This window comes from Staurois parvus, unplaced genomic scaffold, assembly GCF_062004578.1.
Source record: "Staurois parvus isolate SC_StPar_1 unplaced genomic scaffold, SC_StPar_1.0 ptg000424l, whole genome shotgun sequence".
NCBI lineage: Eukaryota > Metazoa > Chordata > Amphibia > Anura > Ranidae > Staurois > Staurois parvus.
In genome coordinates, this window is record NW_028318220.1 from 1,017,501 (window position 1) to 1,038,304 (window position 20,804).

The following is a 20,804-nucleotide window of genomic DNA, read 5'->3' on the forward strand; positions in this document are numbered from 1 at the left end:
ACCATAGACTTGAATAGGAGGCTTCAACTCCTCCTGACTCGACCAGAGGCGTCCGTTTTGCCGCGACGCTAACGCTCCCGTTTGAACTGCACCATGTGCTGCAATGTGCAGAATTTTCCCAGGTATTTGGGAAACGGTAAAAACGCTTCCCAAACGCCTGTCTGCCGCTTGCTGACAAGGCTAGTGTGAACGTAGCCTTACTTACCTATTCCCAGGGCACCCAGGTCACGTGATCTCCCCAGCAGCAGGTTTCAGGGGAGAGGATTGAGTGCCAAGGATGGACAAAATGCCCGAGTGCTAACATCACCAATAGGCCTAATATGGGGCATCCGTTGTCAGCTGTCCCTCCACTCCCCTGAAGCTGCTGCTGAGGGCCGATCACATTACCAGACCAAAACGCCCCGAGAGTAAGCAAGTATAAGCATCTTCCTTCTACAGGGTAGTTCGTATAGGTTTTAGAAGGGGGTGGGAGCAGATTAAGGATTGGATAGTTATAGCCCGGAATTCCACTATAAGAGCCTATGTAGACACGTGTGCGTTTCCTGCAACTGAAAAACATATGACAGCAAATTCAGATTTACTAGAATGGTGTAGTGCGGATAACTACTTTGGGGGTGCACTTGAACTGCTGATGTGCTTGCATTAGAGCGGTAGTTAAAAAAAAAAAAAAAAAAAAAAAGAAAAAAAAGGACCCCTGCACAATAATGTCATAATGTGCTTTTACTAGAACATTATAACAGACATGCCTGAAATCAAAACCCTCCAGCAACATGATGACTGCTGACAGAACTACCATCTGCACCAGTCTTCCTTCTGGGTTCATGGGCTTCAACCGTTTGAATGGCCGAGCCGCATTGACGCAACTGCCAAGCATGCACACGGGAGTCACAGCCGCAGCAAAGAGCTCTGAATGGATGGCAATAGAGCACATGAGCTGGTGACACCACCGGCTGCTACTAAAGTAAATATCCCCTAAACAGTGCACATTTAGGAGATATCTACTGTACCTACAGCTAAACCTTGTTATAGGCTCACCTGTAGGTATAGCTCAAAGAGATCACTACCGCTTTAAAGTGATAATAAATCTTCAGTGGTTTGTTTTGTTTTTTGTTTTTTTAAATAAACAAACATGTCATACTTGCCTGCTCATTGTAATGGTTTTGCTGCTCTTCGCTGGTCCTCTGCTGGCGCTCCTGGCTCCTCCCCCTAGACCAGTGCCCCAATAGAAATCGGCTTGCTATAGGGCACTGGTGCTTGCTCGCTCCCGAGCCCTGCGCAATGAATCCATAAGACAAAAAAGCCATGGCCCTGCCCCCCGCTCTCTCCTCAGTGGCTCATTGCGATTGAGCATCTCAGCCAATAAGGAGAAAGATATGGGACAGTCAAGGCTCCCACGCACATCCCTGGATCGGGTGGGGTGTTTCTCCCTACAGGCTTCTGTTCATTTTGAATTTGGCGCAGCTGTGCGTGACTCCACTCACCAGCCACATCATCCTTTCATGGGGGATCTGTGAATGGAAGAGTACAAGTCCCAACTGTCAATGTGGCAGAGGAATTCATATTTCCCAGTGTGGTGATTGCACTTGCAGTCCATTGATAGTACCTCCAGCTTGAAGGTCTCTGTACGTCCAAACAGACTTGAAGCTGGAGGAATAGCCTGAGCATTGCACCCCCAATCCACTGATCACGGTTCCAATGCTCAGCAGACAACATTGTAAAAATGTAATAAATGCACATTTTTTTTTATTAAAACTACTTGCCTACTGGGCACTTATACCCCCTTTCTGCCCAGGCCAATTTTCAGCTTTCAGCGCTGTCGCACTTTGAATGACAATTGCACAGCCATGCAGCACTGTACCCATATGAAATTTTTATCATTTTTTTTCACACACATAGAGCTTTCTTTTGGTGGTATTAAATCACTACTGGGTTTTTTATTTTTTGCACTATGAACAAAAAAAAAGGGCAAAAAAATTTGAAAATTAGATTATATATTCAAAAATTTTGCAAACAGGTAATTTTTCTCCTTCACTGATGAGTGTTGATGAGGCTGCACTGATAGGCATTGATGATGCTGCACTGATATGCACCAATGATGGTCACTGATAGGCAGCACTACTGGGCAGTGATAGGTGGCACTGACGGGTCGCGCTGGCCGACGGCCCTGATTGGCAGCACTGACTGATGGAACTGCTGAGTACTGATCATCAGGGCACTGCTCAAAAGTGCCCTGATTGTCAGTGCCGATCTGCTCTGTCACAGCTGCTGGTTATCGGTAGTACTTTCCTCACACTGTGACAGCATGAAGAAAGTGCTGCCAATAACCGTCAGCTGTATTTACTCGGTGATCTACTGTGTCATTCGACACAGCTGACCATGGAGTAAAAGGCCGCTGTGATTGGCCTTTTACCTCATCATGTGATCAGCTGTGTCCGTAGTGATAAGTGATATTTCTCCTTCACTGATGTGCGCTAATGAGGCTGCACTGATAGGTGGCACTAATGAGGAGGCAATAGTAGGTGGCACTGATGGGCATTGATAGGCAGCACTGATAGGTGGCACTGAAAGGCAGCTCAGATGGGCACTGATATGTGGCATTGATGTGCACTGGTAGGCACTGATATGTGACATTGGTGAGGCACTGATGGGCACTGGCAGGTGGCATTGATGAGCAATGACAGCTGGCATTGATGGGCACTGACAGGTGCCACTACTGGGGCTACACTGATCATCAGGGCACATGGATCATCAGTGCCCTGATCAGTGTAGATGTCCCCTCCGAGGAATGCCGATTACCGGCTCTCCTCTTCTCACGAGCTGTCAGTGTGACAGCTCGTGAGGAGAGAAATGCCGATAACCGACATTCCCCTATTTACATGTGATCAGCTGTGATTGGACACCGCCCTGTGGGTGGGGCGAAACGCGTTGACGCACTTCCGGTTGCCTGGTCCGTCGTCTGACGTCATTTCCGGCCGAGCGGTGCGTTCCAAGGGGCCATCTTAGTCTAAGGAGAAGAGTCTGTAGCTGAGGTCTGCCATCCTGCTGCACACTAAATTGTGGGGTCCTTATATAATCCTTATACATCGGTGTACATGAAAAGTGGATCAATTTTGAAGAGAATCGCTATTGTTTTGAATAAAAAGCGGGCTATATCCCGCAAAAGAATGTGAGTGGTCTGGAGAGATTAATTTGAGGAGAAGTTACTGCGGTATCACGCTATGGTCTTTTCTTCTTCCTGATTTTCCTTTGGGGGATTCGGTGAGAGGAGTAAGCAGAAGAGGTACCTAGACATGAGAGGAAACAGCACTTGGAGGTCTCAGAGAAAGTAAAGGGGGTCCAGGAGCCCTTAACAATCCTGAAAGGCGTGTGACTCACCATTATCTGGTGAGTGCGGTTAATGTTGATTTCTGCACTGGTGGATGGTGAAGGGATCCGTAACACGGAAGAATCAAATGGAAAATATATTATAAATTAATTTGATTAATTTTGTCATGTGATTGGACACAGCTGATCACATGACTGAGCCAACATCTTTGGCTCTCTCCGTTGTGTCCGAGGGATACAACGCACCACCGATCGCCCTGCTGCGTGCTCCCGGAGCTACGCATGCGCAGTTAGAGTGGGAAGACGTAATATGACATCCTCCCAGAACGAGAGAACCGCCTTGCGCCCGTCATCACCTTATATGGCGGGCGGGAGGCGGTTAAAGTTGAAACAATCATTTTGGAAAACTACGAGCAGGCATCTGCAATGAAACAAATGTACCTGCCTGCTTGCAGTTTTCTATCAAATGTATAGAAAGCTACATAAAACGCAAACACAAGCAAAGCTGCTCCAGGTGAATAATGTGGGTCATCCACTGACCAGTCCGATGAAAGTGCTTGCACAGCTCATCATCCGGAACATAAAAATAAACAGTTTCCAGAGCTTCAGTTATGAATGAACACAGTGAGTGATCTGTAGCAATTACTCCTTGTGTTCATTCTGGAAAGGAAGTAGCTGGTGAATGTGCCATATTTACCGGACCCTTCCCTCACTCTCCATCCTGAAGCATCATATTGTGTATTTGCAGCTGCCAGTGGGAAGGAGAGAAGGGAAGCTGGCAGCACTGCAGGGGTAAGGGGTTGGCACACAGGGTACCTGGGCAGAAAGGGGAAACATATGGTGCACAGGGGAGATGATCGGTGTGGCGGGAGGGGGAGGAGAAATACCAGCTTTCAGTTTCTGCAAAGAGACATACAGGGGATCATTTCCAGCAATTGCCCCCTCCGCCATGCCGATCACCCTCCCTGCCCACATCCAATGCACCCAGCCTGGCCCCCGTACAGGAGGACAGGTGGTACCCCCTTATCCACAGCCCTGAGTCAGAACACACTTCCTGTCCGAAGGTGGCAACACTGCTCCTCAAAAGATACAGTAAAAGAACATTGTCCCCATAGGACAAAAAGTTCATTTTTGGAAGGAGAAGCAGGCCAAAAAAAAAAAAACGAAGGAAAAAACAAAAAAAAAAAAAACGCATTAAGCCAATACATCTAAGGACTGAAAAGCTGCGATATATTATATTTTCTGGGCAGCATCAGGTTATAGCTGACACCTGCGGCTGTTTGTTTTTTTACTTGGCAGTACAATGGCTCAGTGGTTAGCATTAGAGTCCTTGATCTGAATCCCAGCCAAGGTTCTATTTGCTTGGAGTTTGCATGTTCTCCTTGTGCTTGCATAGGTGTCCTCGCACACTCCAAGGACGTGCAGGAAAGATAATTGGTTCCTGTTTAAATTGGCCTTAAGTCTCATACACACGGTGAGAATGTCAGATGAATGATCGTTTGTTTTTTGCAGGATAGTCTCATATCAAAAATGAAGGGGGGGGGGTTCTAAAGTCATGAAAATTCTCGTAAAAACAGAATATAACTTCGGAAGGGATGCAATGTAATGCATTCTTTCATTTCTGAGCATGCATGGTCTTGGTCACTCAACTATTTTACGGCCTTTACATGCGTTTCGGTGTGCTTTTTTTTTCAGCATCCAAAATGCACAGAATGTAGGTCATACCCGTTTCACATATGTGCAGTCGTGTGGTCCGCGATATGCACAGACAAGAGAGCCCATTCATTTGAATGGACTCCCGTGCCCCGGGGCACACAGGGAACAAGTCCCTGCACTAATTGGGACATCACAGCCCGCACGGGAACTGGGGTTCCCAATACAGCTGCGATATCCACTGCGGGCGGCATGTTATTAGAATTAATGGCACCCGCCTGCGGGTCCCACATTCCGCTGTGTGTATGGTGCAGCTGCAGGCATTTGTGCGTGTCCCGCAGCGGCACCACCTGCACAGATGTGAACCAGGGGATATGGTCGTCAGTGTCAGTGCCTGCAGTTCCAGTGCGTTCCGGTTGCAGAGAAAAAAGTAGAACAAGCTGCATTTTTCCTGCACTGAACTGTACTGGAACTTGGTAAAAACGCATCAAAAACGCACATGTCCCTATTTAAATTGAATAAAAAAAAAAAAAAGGGGGGGGGGGAAATAAATGAACTGGAACACATCAAAAACACATTGGAATCCACCATAAACATGAATGCAGAAAGCATCTGGACTGTGTTTCTACGGTGTGAACCAGCCCTACAGGAAAATCGTTCATTCTGGTATCTTACAAGAAAACTTTTCATACAGGTTATTTTCGTACATAATAATTTTGCATGAACAATCCTGATTGGCTCTCAAAAGCTGCGTACCAATGGTCAGATTATTGAGCGATCACTTTGAAAGTGGTATTTTTCGTCTGATTTTCTCATCGTACGTGCCAGGCATAGGTGTATGTACACATGTGAGATCAGGACATTAGATTGCAAGCTCCTTGAGGGCAGGGACTCACGTGGATGTACGTGCAGAATAACTTGTCAGTGTTGTACAAATACTTGTAATACAGGTCAAACTGTGGCGGCAAATCGCTTTTGTTGCCCCAAGATGAAGCTAGCTCCAGGGAACTGTACACTGATCAGAGAATGCAGACCTCTACACCTGTCTGCTGCAAGATGGAGAATTCAGCAGCTTAATCATACACAATTTCAGTCATCAGATGTAATCTGCAATACTTAGAAACATACCCTGGGGGGGGGGAAGATGTGATATGACTGGAGCTGACAGAACCAATCAGCTTCTATCTTCAGCTTGTTCACGTAAGCTTTGGAAATGAAAGCTGGAAGCTGATTGGTTTCTATGCACAACTGCTCCAGTTTTAGGATCATCAGCATCCTGTACATCTGCCCTGGCTGCAGCCTGTCATTCATTGGGAGTGTGCACCGAAGCAGCCATGTATTGGGGGGCCAGTGCACGGGTCCCCCCCAATCACTCACCTCCTGAAGTCAAAGGGCATGGTGGACCGCCTCCCACCGACACTCAGCTCTGATTTAAAGGGGCCGCCGCTGGAGCTCAGTCAGCTTGTGTCAGAGTTGTTCTTCAAGCCTGCCGGCTAGACACAAAGGAACTGGCGTCAGCAGAGCTGGCCGAGCGGCCTGTGATTGGTGGAGGTGTGAGGAGGAGAGGACACATCCGGCCCCGGTTTAAAGGGACTCAGCCGGAGCCACGTGGGGTGATGGGAGAAGTTCCTGGTAGTCGGGCTGGATGATCACACTGCTCTGATTGTGTTGTGTACACGGTGCTGGGATGGCTGCCAGGGAGCTCAGATCCCCTCACCTTACACGTGTTCGCATGGCATTGCCTCTGTTCAGGATCAAGCTGCTTCACTACAATGAACAGAAGAAGCTGGCAGCCTGCATCCACACACTGACATCTGTATAGTTCCCAGCAAGCTCAGTCACTATGGGGTTAATGTACTACAACTGGACAGTGCAAAACCTGGTGTAACTGTGCATAGAACCAATCATCTTCAACTTCAGCTTGTTCAGTTGAAAACCTGGAAGCTGATTGGTTATGCAGGCCATAGACAGGTCGAACATTGGCCGATTTAAAAAAACCAAAAAGTAGGTTGTTCGTTCGGTCGACGTTACCACCAACGGTAAAAAAGAAAATCGGCCGACAAAATCATAAAGTTCACCCCATAACTTCTGTCCCTTGCAGGTCACAGCTCATGCGCGGATTTTTTATCGGTAAAATGATCGGCCGATTTGCCCATCATTGCTGGGAAAATCAGCTGCAAATTTTCCAACATGACCAATAAAAAACTGGGCAAATAACCTGAAAAATGGCCAACCAATTAACCCACTAATAGTGTGAAAATCGGCCGATTTTTTTTTTTGGCCGAAAAATCTGCCGATTTTCTTTTTCGGCCGATTTGCCCATCATTGCCGGGAAAATCGGCTGCGAATTTTCCAACATGATCAATAAAAAAACTGGGCAAATAACCCAAAAAACGGCCGACCAATTAACCCACTAATAGTGTGAAAATCGGCCAATTTTGTTTTTCAGCTGAAAAATCAGCCAATTTTTTTTTTACGGCCGAAAAATCGGCCAATTTTCGACCCGTCTGTGGCCAGCATTACTACAAAGAGCTGCGCCAGTACAGTTCTGTGCAGAAAAGAATGCAGTATGTTCTACTTTACTTCTGCAACCAGAACACACTGGAACCGCAAGCAATGATGTGAACTATGACATTGACAACCATATAACCTGCTTTCTGTGCGTTTTGAATGCAGGAAAAAAAGCGACTGAAACGCATGTAGTGTGAACTGACACTTAGACAAAATTAATAAATGCACATTTTTTCAGCTTAAGGTAAAAACCTGGAAGCTGATTGGTTACTACAAAGAGCTGCAACGGATTTTGCATTCTCTAATTTTAGTAAATCAGCCTTCTATAATGGATCCCTTTTTTTTTATATAATTAGTCTTTAAAATTCAGCATATGTGTCTACTGGGGCAAATAAATATTGCCGTAGAATCCGTTATTTGTTGCTGCCCCCTAGATTTGCTGATCATGCGTTTTTCTGTTTGCGTAGTAAATATTGATCTTTACGCTTCCCAGATTTGTTCTACAAATAGTGTGTGTCTCTTGTAAGCAGAGAAGCCTGCTAGGTTCACTGAGAAGCTTTCAGCTATGGGAATATGATGTGTGTACCTTTTGTTAGGCTAAGTTCACACCTATGCAGTTTGCATTTGATCTGTTTTTGCATTGCATTTTGTGTTTTGCACCTGTGTTTTTGATGCATTTTGCGGGGGGGTTCTTGTTGTTAAGCAGATTTAAAACGCAGAAAAAACACACTACATGCTTTTCTGCAGCATTCCCATTGAAGTCTGCAGAACCAAAAACGCAACTTTTTTGCATTCAAAAAAGTCCAAAACCTCTCCAAAAACCAGGTGAAAATGCTGAGATGTGAACGTGTCCCATAGGAAATCATGTTAAATGGACTGTAGTACATTTCTGCAAAACGCTGCGGAAAACGCTTCGGTGTGAACCTAGGTTAAAGGGAAAGAGTGTTGCTAATCAGCCTTAACCCTAGGTTCACATCTGTGTGGGAGGTGCAGCTGCAGATCTGCATGAAACTCCATGCAGCCGCACCACCCGCACAGAGAAATGCGGACCCGCAGGTGAGTTCTAATGGCACGCTGCCCACACTGGAAAACGCAACCGTACTGGGAACCGAGGTTCCCATGCGGGCTGCGTTTTACAAAGACGTGCAGGGACTTGGGCTCTCTTGCCTGTGCAAAACGTGGCCCGCATGGCCGCATATATGTGAACCGGGGGTAAAGGATAAGTTCACCTTTTAGGGCCAGTTCAAACTATACAAACAGTCCAGATGCATGCGTGTTTTTGGCACATTCCGGTGTGTTTTTGACACGTTCCAGTGGTTTTTTTTTATGCATTCCAGTTCATGAAACCAGTAAACCCAAAACAGGTGTGTGTTTTTTAAGGGCAGGACAGCTGTCAGCAACACATCCAATATCATCACACTGATTGGAGTCAAGGTTGCCTCACTCCTGGCTCCAATTAGCTCTGGGAGAAGTCATTAAGCTAGGGCCTCACATACTTTTTCCTCCCTGCACTGTGAATGTTTACATGTTATGTGCAATTAAACCATGGCAACATCTAATGTTTGTGTAGTATTATGTTCAGCAGACTGTGTTCTTCTATTGTTGTGACTTAGATGACGTTCAGAGCACATTTTATGCCCAATTCATGCAAAACTCCACATAATCCCAAGGGGTTCACATACTTTTTCTTGCAACTGTAGCAGCCCATTCATTTGAATGGGCTGCTGTGTCGTGTCCTGCGCAAAAAAAAAAAGGTGCATGCACCTTTTCAAACTTGCATCTGCAGTGAAACCGCATGGTACTTTTGACCATACGATTTCCCTGCAGTTCCACAACCAACCTGCTGCAAGTGGGCTAGTGTGAATCCAGGGTTATTCAGTGATATTCAGTGATAATACGATACACTTTCCCTGTACTAATGACACTGTCTTGGAAGGGGTTAACATCTCAGGCAATTAAGGGGTTAACTGTGTGCCTAGCAAGTGTTTATTTGTGTAATGTGTGCTGTTTTTTACTAAAAATCTCTGTTTCTTCTCTCTGCTTTGGCAAGATCAAAAGCACTCTCTGAGGACCTCACAAAGAAAAAAAATATGGATGCCTGCCCCCCCCCCCCCCGGGTGTGCTCTCATTTTCTACAGCATAAGCTGATCAGTGGGTCCTGGCCAATGATTTATGGCCACGACCTGTCATTAGTACAGTGACAACGTATTGTATTAGCACTGATAATTGTATTGGTGTCAATACCAGTCAGTTCCAACAAAGTGTCAGTGTCAGATTGCCTGCCGCACAGACCCACTAAAAGTCACTGATCACCACCATTCTTAGTATAAAAAAACATCAATTAACATTCCAGTATATATACCATTGTAGATGCTATAACTTTTACACAAGCCAATTAATATACATTTGTTGGGATGATTTTTTTTTTTCCAAAGACATGTAGAAGAATACATATTGTCCTAAATTAATTTTTTTATTTTTTATTGGATATGTTTTATAACAGAAAATATAAAAAAATGTTTTTTTCTAAGTTTGTGGTCTTTTTCACTTTGCGAAGATCCCCACACGTTTACATCCTTGAATTCTATGACACGTATGTCCTGCGATCAGGCACTTCTGTGTCACACAGTTCACAGAGCCTGCCTTCTGAACTACAGAGATGCTGAGAGGAGGATTTTCAGGAGGCGGAGTCAGTACAGTAATCGCAGCTTGCAGGCAGCAAGGTACCATGGGATATGTAGTCCTTAGACATGGAAAGTAAACAGGAGAGAAGATACTGCAAAGTATACAGGGAATCCAGGAAGTTGTAGAAAGAGATGGTCAGCAGGCAGGCAGCGCTCACATCATGAAAAATTTTCAAGAGAGCCTGTATTTGATCTTCAACTATAACTATTGTTTGTATTGTTATTACAATACTATATTAGAAAATTAAAATGAAATCAACCACTTCAATACTGGGCACTTTCCCTCTCCTCATGCCCAGGCCAATTTTCCGCTTTCAGCATTGTCACACTTTGACTATTGCGCACTTATGCCAAACTGTACCCATATGACATTTTTTGAGACAGTTTTCTTTCAGTGGTATTTAATCACCACTGGGTTTTTATATTCCTCTAAACAAATGAAAAAAAGACCAAACATTTTGAAGAAAAAACTTTTTCTTTGTTATAAAATTTAGCAAATAAGTAATTTTTCTTCTGCACTGATATGCGCTCCTGAGGCTGCACTGATGGGCACTGATGAGGCTGCACTGATAGGCACTGATGAGGAGGCATAGACAGGCAGCACTGATCGGGATTTATAAGCTGCACTGATGGGCTCTAATAAGCTGCACTGATTGACACTGATGGGGCTGCACTGATCATCAGTGCTCTGTTTATCATTGTAAGCCCTCATGCACACTGGACGTTTTTACAGCGGCTGTTTTTGGCTTTTGGTGTTTTTTCCTACATCCAGTAAACCCCCCAGCATGTTATCCTATGTGTCCATGCACACAGACTGTAATCAACGTTTTTTGGCTGGAAAAAACCCCCAGAACTAGTGGGTTTTTAAAGGAGTTTTTTTTTAGCTGTAAAAATGGTCTAACGCTGAAAAACACGGTAAAACGTCGCAAACCAGTGTTTTTGGATGTTAAAATTTTTTTTTTCATAAATGCACAAATGCATAAAAATGCGGGAAAATGCTAATCACCGCTAAACGCAGCTGAAAAACTCACGTTTTTAACGTAACTTTAGACAGCTAACGTTACCAGCGTAATCAAAATGTCCAGTGTGTATGAGGGCTAAATGTGCCCTGTCAGGATTACCGGTTATTGGCTCTCCTTTCTTCACACAGTGACAGCGCATGAGGAAAGGAAATGCCAATAACCAGCAAGTTTGTTTATTTGGGATCAGCTGTGTGCATCACATGGTAAAGGGCCACTGTGATTGGCCCTTTACCTCGATCTGTGATCAGCTGTGTCCAAAGGATTGTGCCACAGAGTGCAGCATTCTGGGAGGATCAGGGGCGGACTGATAACTCATGGGGCCCCTGGGCAATAGGGGATCATGGGGCCCCTGTGTCCTTGCCCAAACTCAAAAAAGCCTATGAAAAAGGTACCAGGGGCATCTCATGGGGCCCCGTACTGACCCCGGGCCCTCGGGCAGTGCCTGAGTTTCCAAATGGTCAGTCCGCCCTTGGGGAGGATGTTCCTGGACGCCCTCCCAGTGCAAGAGAGCGCCATGATAATGAGGTGGTTAAATGCTTCTTAGCTGCTAGGATGACTTTCACACTCAAAGGAATTGCTGGCCCTAGAAAATGATATCTTGATTGTCTTCCAATCCAGCAACATACCGATAGATCGCTGGTTGTCAAGTGTTTAAAAACATCCCTTCCTCCTGCTCCTACCTATCCTGCATACCCTATCTAAAAATGATCTGTGTACTTACATCTTTTTAATCCAGCTCTGTCAGTGATCCTGCTGGTCAGGCTCCCCTGTGTCATTTCACTGACAATGGCTAGGTCATGGAAGCCTATGGGCGATGTCATGGCTTCCAAAATTCACAGCCCTTCACTTCCCTTTACACCCTTTCACATGTTCGGACTGGATCAGATTAAAAATAGGTAAGTACACTGATCTATATTTTTACATGGTATGTACTAAAGGTAAAAGGGGAGGGAACTTTTTTTAGGAATAGTTAATGGTAGGCTTTTTTTTTTTTTGATCAGTGAGTACCAGTACTGTTACTTTCGGTCAAGTACTCGCCAATACCGAGTACCAATACCTTGCAGTGTGATTGCGTTAATGAACGCAAATTGCACTTCAAAAAATAGCATGTGATTTGAACAGGAATGCGATTTGTGCCCAAATCGCATGTGGTTTCCTCACGACTCCAATGTGAACTCGGGCTTGTTATACAGGAGCAGTGCGGGAAACCTCTTTGCAGGCATCCTATGCTGAATGCCAGTGTTAAGAGAGGAGAGAGAGCAGCAGAGATTTGAAATTCCCCACTTCTTTCTTTTCTCTACTTGTACCGATGACAGTTCTGGCTAGATCGGGCTAGACGACATCTGATTGGCTATTTTTTTGGGAGATTTATAACCTCTGTCATGTATTTTTTTTTTCTTTTGCACCATCTGTGTCTCACTGGGGGATTTCCCTTCACTCCCTGTCCCATATCCAAAATAGGATGTGAAGGAATCCCTGGCTGTCTCCAGGGTTACCAGAACTAGTGTCCCCCTGAAAGCTTTCCCCTATATTACTGTTCTGGGGACAAAATTTGGGATTTTCTTTTACATTACTTATTTCTCAAACAGGGGCACAGACAGTAATAAAAATCTGACAAATATCTCTAGTCCTTTCCAGTCTGTCCAAAGCTAAAAAAAGATTTTGCCTTTATTACACTCTACAAGTACTGTCTGTCATCAATAGTATAGCAGCTTTACTCATAGTTCAAATCTAATTTAGGAGCTAAACCATGTACCATATTCAGAAAACATGTTCAGCTTCAAATATTCACATAAAACGTTATGCATTGCACGTATGGCCTTAGGATTTTATTTCTACGATGAGACATCAGTATTCTTTATATCTATTTCTACATCTATGGCTCTGATTAGATGGCTGTGGCTTTTCTTATCAGTCTGTTTTTTTTTTTTTTAAACTATTTTCAGCTTTCCTGCCTATTTTAACCAATAAACATCAAAATCATTGCATAGTTAAAGTAAGGTTGATTTGTCTTTATTCTTTTTTCTAACAAAATCTAGTGCTCTCTGCACAAAATGACCTAGTTGTTCCAACGATCACTTCCTTTGTGGAACTTTTTTTTAACCTTGTAAATTCTTGAAGGAAATTTTGTGTTTTGTTTTTTTTAAGATTCAAGATATACATATAAAAGATTTTATATTCATTCTTATAAATTACTCGTATATTTTGTAATTATATTGTACAAACTATATTTGCCTAATTCATAAGCAAGCTGTGCTTTATGCTGTTAAAGTATGCGCAATGTTTTTCCTTTATGTGACAATAAACTCCTCCCCTTCTGCCTCCACCAAATTCATTTTATGTTCTGCAGGGGTGTCAAACGGGCGGCCCTCCAGCTGTTGGAAAACTACAAGTTCCATCATGCCTCTGCCTTTGGGAGTCATGCTTGTAACTGTCAATCTTGCAATGCCTCATGGGACTTGTAGTTTGGCAACAGCTGGAGGGCTGCCAGTTTGACACCCATGGGTTAGAGGGTGGCACCATTCATTCTCCTTGGTCCCACTATATGTAAGAACGTAGCCACCCTCTCTTTCTCACTCCTAAGCTATGAGGGTTGTAGTGTGCATAAAGCTGTAAGTCATGTGCACAGCTCTTTCCAAACAAACAGAAATGAGCAGTTTGAGAGCCCCATTAGGGCCATTAAGTAGTGGATGTGTATGGCTTATTTTTGGAGAAAAAGGATGTTGTTTAGTGTCACTTTAACTGTTTTCTTGAAACAGAAAATCTGTCAGTCTGGTGAACATGATTGTAAAAAAATAAGACTGTATCAGTATTATAATGTTACAAAACATTAATAAAATGAGTATCACATATGAATAAAAAAAAATTGAAACATTTCATAGACAAACTAAAACTTCTCCAGCAGATAGAATTTTTTTAAAAAAAGGCTGTTTACAGAGCTCAGTCGCTCAAGCTAGGATTTTCACACAAGTGATTAATCCCCCTCTCTTCTGATGGATTTGAGGTTATAATCAGAGAAAGCATGCCTGAAAGAAGAGACTACTGTTGTGCTATCACTCTAGAAAACACACAGTTTGCTGGGACTTCAGTGTCATGAATGAATTGTTTGTCAAACATAGATTTTTATATATATGTATATATATATATATATATATATATGTTGAAAAAAATAATAAAATGGAGCCAGAACTATTCTCTTTTCCTTTATAGGCTACATGCACATTGTTGATGCTAAATAGACCTGGGCAGTGCTCTCAGTGGTACTTCCATTCAGGGCAGTATATGCCCGGGGACGAATACCAAGCATTCGTCTCTGGGTGCATACTGCTTTACACAGAAGTACTGCTGAGTGCACCGTCCAGCCATAGCAACTGTCAGTGTCTCATAGAATTTGACAGGCTGTTGACAGCGGGGCTGGTTGGTGCATCTGTGCCCTCTGTCTATGACTAAATGCTAGAGCCCCATGCACCAGGGCTAAATGTCCAGTGTACACAGGGCCTTAAAGTGATTCTAAAGGTTGTAATATTTTTTTTTAATAACAAACATACTTATCTGCTCTTTGGAATGGTTTTGCACAGGGCAGCCCCAATCCTCCACTGGCGGTCCTTGCTCCTCACCCCTGCCGAGTGCCCCCAATAGCAAGTCACTTGCTGTGGGGGCACTCAAGCAGGCTAGCTCCCAAGCTGCACTCCTGTGAATGGGCTTTGTCCATTCACACACAGAGTATGGCTCAGCCACGCTCTCTCCTCATTGGCTCACTGGCTGTGATTGACAGCAGCAGAATCCAATGTATCCCGCTTCTGTGAGAGCCAATGAGGAGAGAGAGACCCGGGAGAGCCATGGCTCCTTTGCACATCGCTGGATCGAGATGGGGCTCAGATAACTATAAGGGTGGAGGGCTGAGGAGGGAGCTGCACCCAGAATGTTTTTTACCTAGATGCATAGAATGCATTAAGATAAAAAAAAATTCTGCTTTTAGAACCACGATATTGGGTCATTACATTTATATAGTTACATAGTTAGTCTGGCTGAAAAAAGACAAAAGTCCATCCAGTTCAACCATTAAAAGTAAAAAAAAATAGTTATAATCCTATACTCACAGTTGATCTAGACGAAGGAAAAAACTCAGCAAAGCATGATCCAATTTGCTCCTGCAGGGAAATAAATTCCTTCCTGATCCCCTGAGAGGCAATCAGATATTCCCTGGATCAACTTTACCTATAAATGTTAGTAACCAGTTATATTCTGTGTATCCAAGAATGAATCCAGGCCTTTTTAAAAGCAATCCACTGAGCTGGCCAGAACCAACTCTTGAGGAAGTCTATTCCACATTTTCACAGCTCACACTGTGAAGAAACCTTTCAGTATTTGGAGATTACATTTCTTTTCCCCCAGACGTAAAGAGTGCCCCATTGTCCCCTGTGATGACCTCAGGGTGAATAGCTCTACACCGAGTTCACTATATGAACCACTGATGTATTTATACATGTTGATCATATCCCCCCTTAATCTCCTCTTCTCAAGAGAGAATAAATTCAGTTCCTCTAATCTTTCCTCATAGCTGAGCTCCTCCATACCTCTTATCAGTTTGGTTGCCCTTCTCTGTACTTTCTCCAGTTCCCCAATGTTCTTTTTGTGAATTGGTGCCCAAAACTGAACTGCATATTCCAGATGAGGTGTTACTAATGATTTGTACAGGGGTAAAATGATATCTCTCTCTGGAGTCTATACCTCTTTTGATACAAGAGAGGATTTTGCTCGCTTTAGAAACCGCAGCTTGGCATTGCATGCCATTATTAAGCTTGTGATCTACCAGAACTCCCAGATCCTTCTCCACCATTGATTCCACCAGTTGTACCCCCCTAGTATGTATGATGCATGCATATTCTTAGCCCCCAAGTGCATCACCTTACATTTATCAACATTAAACCTCATTTGCCACATAGTTGCCCAATTAAACAGTACATTGAGGTCAGCTTGTAAATTGGAGACATCCTGTAAGGACGTTATTCCACTGCACAGCTTGGTGTCATCTGCAAAGACTGAAATGGGATTTTTAATCCCAGACCCTATATTGTTTATAAATATATTAAAAAGTTTATTTATTTCAGGTACTTATATAGTGCTTTCAATTTACGCAGCGCTTTACATATATATTGTACATTCATACCCTAACCCTCAAGGGGTGTGCAATCTAAGGTCCCTTCTAAGGTCCCTTACATTCATACTTACACGGGCCAATTTAGGCAGGAGCCAATTAACCTACCAGCATGTCTTTGGACATGGCAGCCATACCCTAACATTTTCCTCAATAGGAATATGGAGCATTGCTGTCCTGTTTATTCCCAATTATGAACAATTGGGTTTCGTGAAGACACTGTGGGGTTTATTTACTAACTCTGGAGAGTGCAAAATCTGGCTCACTTCTGCATAGAAACCAGTTGGCTTCTAAGCTCAACTTATTTAACCTCTTCACGCCGGTGCCTCCCGGCCCTTTAAGGTGTTTCAGACGGGGTTTTAGGGTCATGTGACCGCTGTGATTCGCTGTCACGGCGGTCACATGAGAGGAAAATGTCCCAATCACAAGGGGAGATCGGGACCTTTCTGTGAGACTCTGACATATGTGCTGGGAGCGTGCAGGGCACGCGCCTTCAGCACATATGTGTTTTCAAATGATACGCAAATATGCGTCAAGGTGCAGCCACCGAGAGGTTGCATATTTGCGTACGGTCGGAGACAAGGAGTTAATAAAGCTTTGGCAATAAAACCTGGAAGCCGATTGGTTTTTATGTAGAAGTGAGCCTGATTTTGGATTCTTCAGCTTAGCAAATAAACCCCTATGTGTCATACAAACATCTCTTCTTCATGCTCTGAACCAATCTACTTGGAAGTTGCAGAAAAGAGATGATCTAATTATACCAAATAATTACACCTAGTAATCAGCTTTTTATAAAGAATTTTCAGACTATAAAACACATTCTTAGCTCATAATTATGTCACTGGCTCTATGCTCTACAAATGACTCTTCATTCCCACCATATGCCTGACGTGATTGTCATCCAAAGACCTATTTTAGACTGAAATCCTCTGAGCTTGCATTGTAAACATATCTGCTTGCAGTGAAAGATATAACTCACAGTGACACAAAAGGCATATTGGCAAGTTGGAGAAGTTAGATAAACATTTGCACAGGATGTAACACAAAACACTGTTTCCTCCTCCAATCTGAGGCGCCAAATGGAAAGGTTGCATATAGATGCCAATTTTACTGATGTCTGGCTTCACACCAGCAGCACAAAAGTGGCAGGACATGTCCCTCTTTTATCTGCTGTGTGCTGACAGTTTCTTCCTATGGGAAAGTGCAAGAGGGGAGTAAATGTTAGAAGTATGAGGTTTCTGAGCACAGCAAACTGTTCATCCAAACTAGAAGGATATTGTCCTGTTGTCAAGGCACAGCATACAGAGCATAGCTTTTCCTTGGGCTCCCTAGGTTCAGAGTCATTATCTGGCTTAAACTCTTAAGCAGGACATAGACGTGAGGAACAATCGGCGTTTTTTTTTTTTTAAAGTCGTAAATCGGTCGTTTAGACGGCCGATGTTGCCACTAATTTAAAAAAAAAGTCGGCGGGTTTTAGTCCCGTCTACGGCCGTCAATTAATATAATAGGGGTGTCCCTGCATAGAGACCCGCTTTTATATTTGACAGAAGAAATAGATTATGCAGAAGAAGAAGAGAAACAACATTGTATCTATTTGTACTTGAATAGAAACATCTGTATCCAAAATGCATACAAATAGATACAATGTTGCAACTTTTTTTCTTCTCCGTCTTCTTCTGCAAAATCTATTTCATCTTCTCCTCTTCTCTTCTATTCTTCTTCTTGATATTCTATTTCTTCTCCTGCAAAATCTATATCTTCTTTTTCTTCATAGTCAATTTATTGTCAAATCGGTCAGAAGAACGGCCGATTTGACCATAAATTACCGCGATCTAACAAATCGTCCCAGGATTTTCCACCTTGGACGATTTTCAAAATCTCTTAAAATTAAGAAAAAGAGCCAACATTTTCCCCCACTAACGGTACGCATATCGGCCGATTTTTTTATCGGCCGATAATTCGGCAAGAAAATCGGAAATCTATGGCCGCCTTTAGATTGTAAGCTCCCAGGATCAGGCCCTCCTAACCTTCTTGTATTGAACTGTATTGTTGCTGTATTGTCTCCCTTTATTTTGTAAAGCGCTGAGCAAATGTTTGGCACTATATAAATCCTGTATAATAATAATAAGTCCAACTCCATCAAAAACTTATTTTTTTTTAAGTATTGATTATGCTTAGACCTCCTTTACATGGGCAAATATGTGCATGCAGCGGATTTGAGTGGCAAGCGAATTCTTGCGGCTGGGTCCATAAGTGTATGCAAATCGCTGTGGCCACTTTACAAGGCTGTTTACATTTACCTGTAAAACCAACTTTTACCTGTGTTTAGGGATGGATTTTCAACCCTGGATGCATCTGCGCAGGGCTGTCCTTCCATCCCAAACCGCTGGTTGCGAACAGCGACTGCTCCTCTCAGCCTGTCATTGCTTTGTCAGAAGGAGGCTCTGCTCTCTCTCCTCAGGCTGGGCAAATAGCAATGGATAGCAGTCACATGACCACCTTACAAACAATATTGCAAAAGCAATTTTTTAACTCTTTAAATATAATTTAATGGACATGGATGGCATGTAAACTTTTATATTGCATTATGGTGTGGTGCACTTAAAGAAGACAGAAAAAAAAATGTGGTCTGGGGAGCCCACACGCATAAGCAAAACTAAGGTGCCACCAAAACTGTCAGATGAGGTGTTTCCAAAAACACATGTAATGCAAGCCAAAAGAAGAAATTAGGTATACACACCCGTATGGCTGCTACCCATAGAAAATGTATTGAAAATGACGTAAATATAATAAAAGCATCACAGGTCGGTGACCCAAAAACCACCCCGCCCTCTAAACCAGCCATTCTCAACCAGGGTGTCTTGAGGTTTCTTCTGGGGTGCCTTGACAAATTGTCTAAAAATTGTCCAAAACTTGTATACAATCCAACGGGTGGAACAAGGCTGCCTTTTAGTTACACAAAGCCACAGGTTTTCATTGTGCACCACTATGACCTTCTAGCTGCCCTGCATCCAGACAACCAATGACCTCATCAATTGATAAGCAGGATGTTGATTACCTGCACAGCATCCTAGTTTGACCCCCTCCCCTGCCCCTCTCCCTCATTGCTGGGGTCACAATAGCTCAGTGATGGAGAAAAACTGAGGAAGAGGAGAAACACTGGAATACTAGTCAGTACCAGTGCAAAAGTGTATTTGCTTTGGAAGAATAAATCACTTCTAATGTTGGGTGTCCTACATGTGTGGATATTGCTATGTTATATAAAACTATTAGAATAGTTTTTTACATTTTATAATGGGGTGCTCTCTTAAAATTGTGGACAGACTAGAGGCACCCCATATTGAAATGGGTTGCCTCAAGACTGTCCATAATTTTAAAGGGTGCCTCAGGACTGTCCATAGTTTCAAAGGGTGCCTTGACTAAAAAAAGGTTGAGAAAGACTGCTCTAAACCACCCAGATCCCCCCCAGGAAAAACACCACCCCCGACCTAAACCAAGAAGACCCCCCCCCAAACTACCTATGACCTATCCCCAGAACAGATTCAACCCGACCTCCTCTGGAAAGGGAACACCTACCACAAATCCCTCTGAACCCGGGAAGAGCTGAGGGACCCACCCACACCTGAATATCCTCCCTGATGGTAATCTCCCCTAATACCACATGAGCTCAGCCCAAAAAGTGAAGACCAATCCTAATCGTCCTCAACAGGACCAGTTCAAAGGTAAAGGTGTCAGATGAACCCTAACGCATGGACAACCTAAATGAAAGCCCACTATGGTCCATAGGGTGTACAGCACAATCCTGAACAGTAAAATGACAGTCCTATGACATGAAATGAGAAATACATGTAAGATCACTGTATAGCTGGATACGTTGCAGCCAAAGATCCCAGATGGATGGATGGATAGGCTATAGTAGACAATGGATATGCTTTGAAGAAGTCCCAGAAGTGGGCAGGATGAACCACGTTAGTGTGGTGTCATGGTCTACCCCCCCTCCTCCCCAAACCGCATGGTTGCTCAGCAGGCCCTGCATGGAGCTTGTCATCTATGACTGGACCTAGAGTATCACCTCATGGCAAGCAGTATGTGACTGCCTCAGGATCTCTCTCTCTATATGGATAGCTGGCTGCTGGAATACAGCAGTGATTGACTGGCTGGATATCGGATCATGGACTGTGCACAGAGAGTAGCGGTGACCCTATGTAGTTCTCTAGGTCATATCAGCTGCATTTACCATCCATGCAGGCTGGACTGGAGACACATTTGGAGGTTGCTGTTCAGGTACCTACACCGGTTTACTAGCTGCACACAGCCCCGCTTGCTCTACCATGATTTTGTAAAGCGCTGAGCAAACTGTTGGTGCTATATAAATTTTGTATAATAATAATAATACCATGCATACTTAGTCAAGCCACTATCAGGGATAGCACTGCTGGATATTAGCTCCTT

The 20,804-nt window shown here is 43.6% G+C and overlaps 1 protein-coding gene across 1 annotated transcript in view; it reads right to left on the reverse strand.

Moving 5' to 3' along the window:
- The window catches only part of ERGIC1 (endoplasmic reticulum-golgi intermediate compartment 1), a 138,865-nt gene extending 132,354 nt beyond the window's left edge, over positions 1-6,511 (reverse strand). The window contains exon 1 of the mRNA XM_089687392.1: positions 6,355-6,511. Coding sequence (XP_089543518.1) covers positions 6,355-6,374 — 20 coding nt within the window. The 5' untranslated portion in view covers positions 6,375-6,511. The remainder of the gene's footprint in view (positions 1-6,354) is intronic.
- Between the last annotated feature and the right edge of the window lie 14,293 nt (positions 6,512-20,804).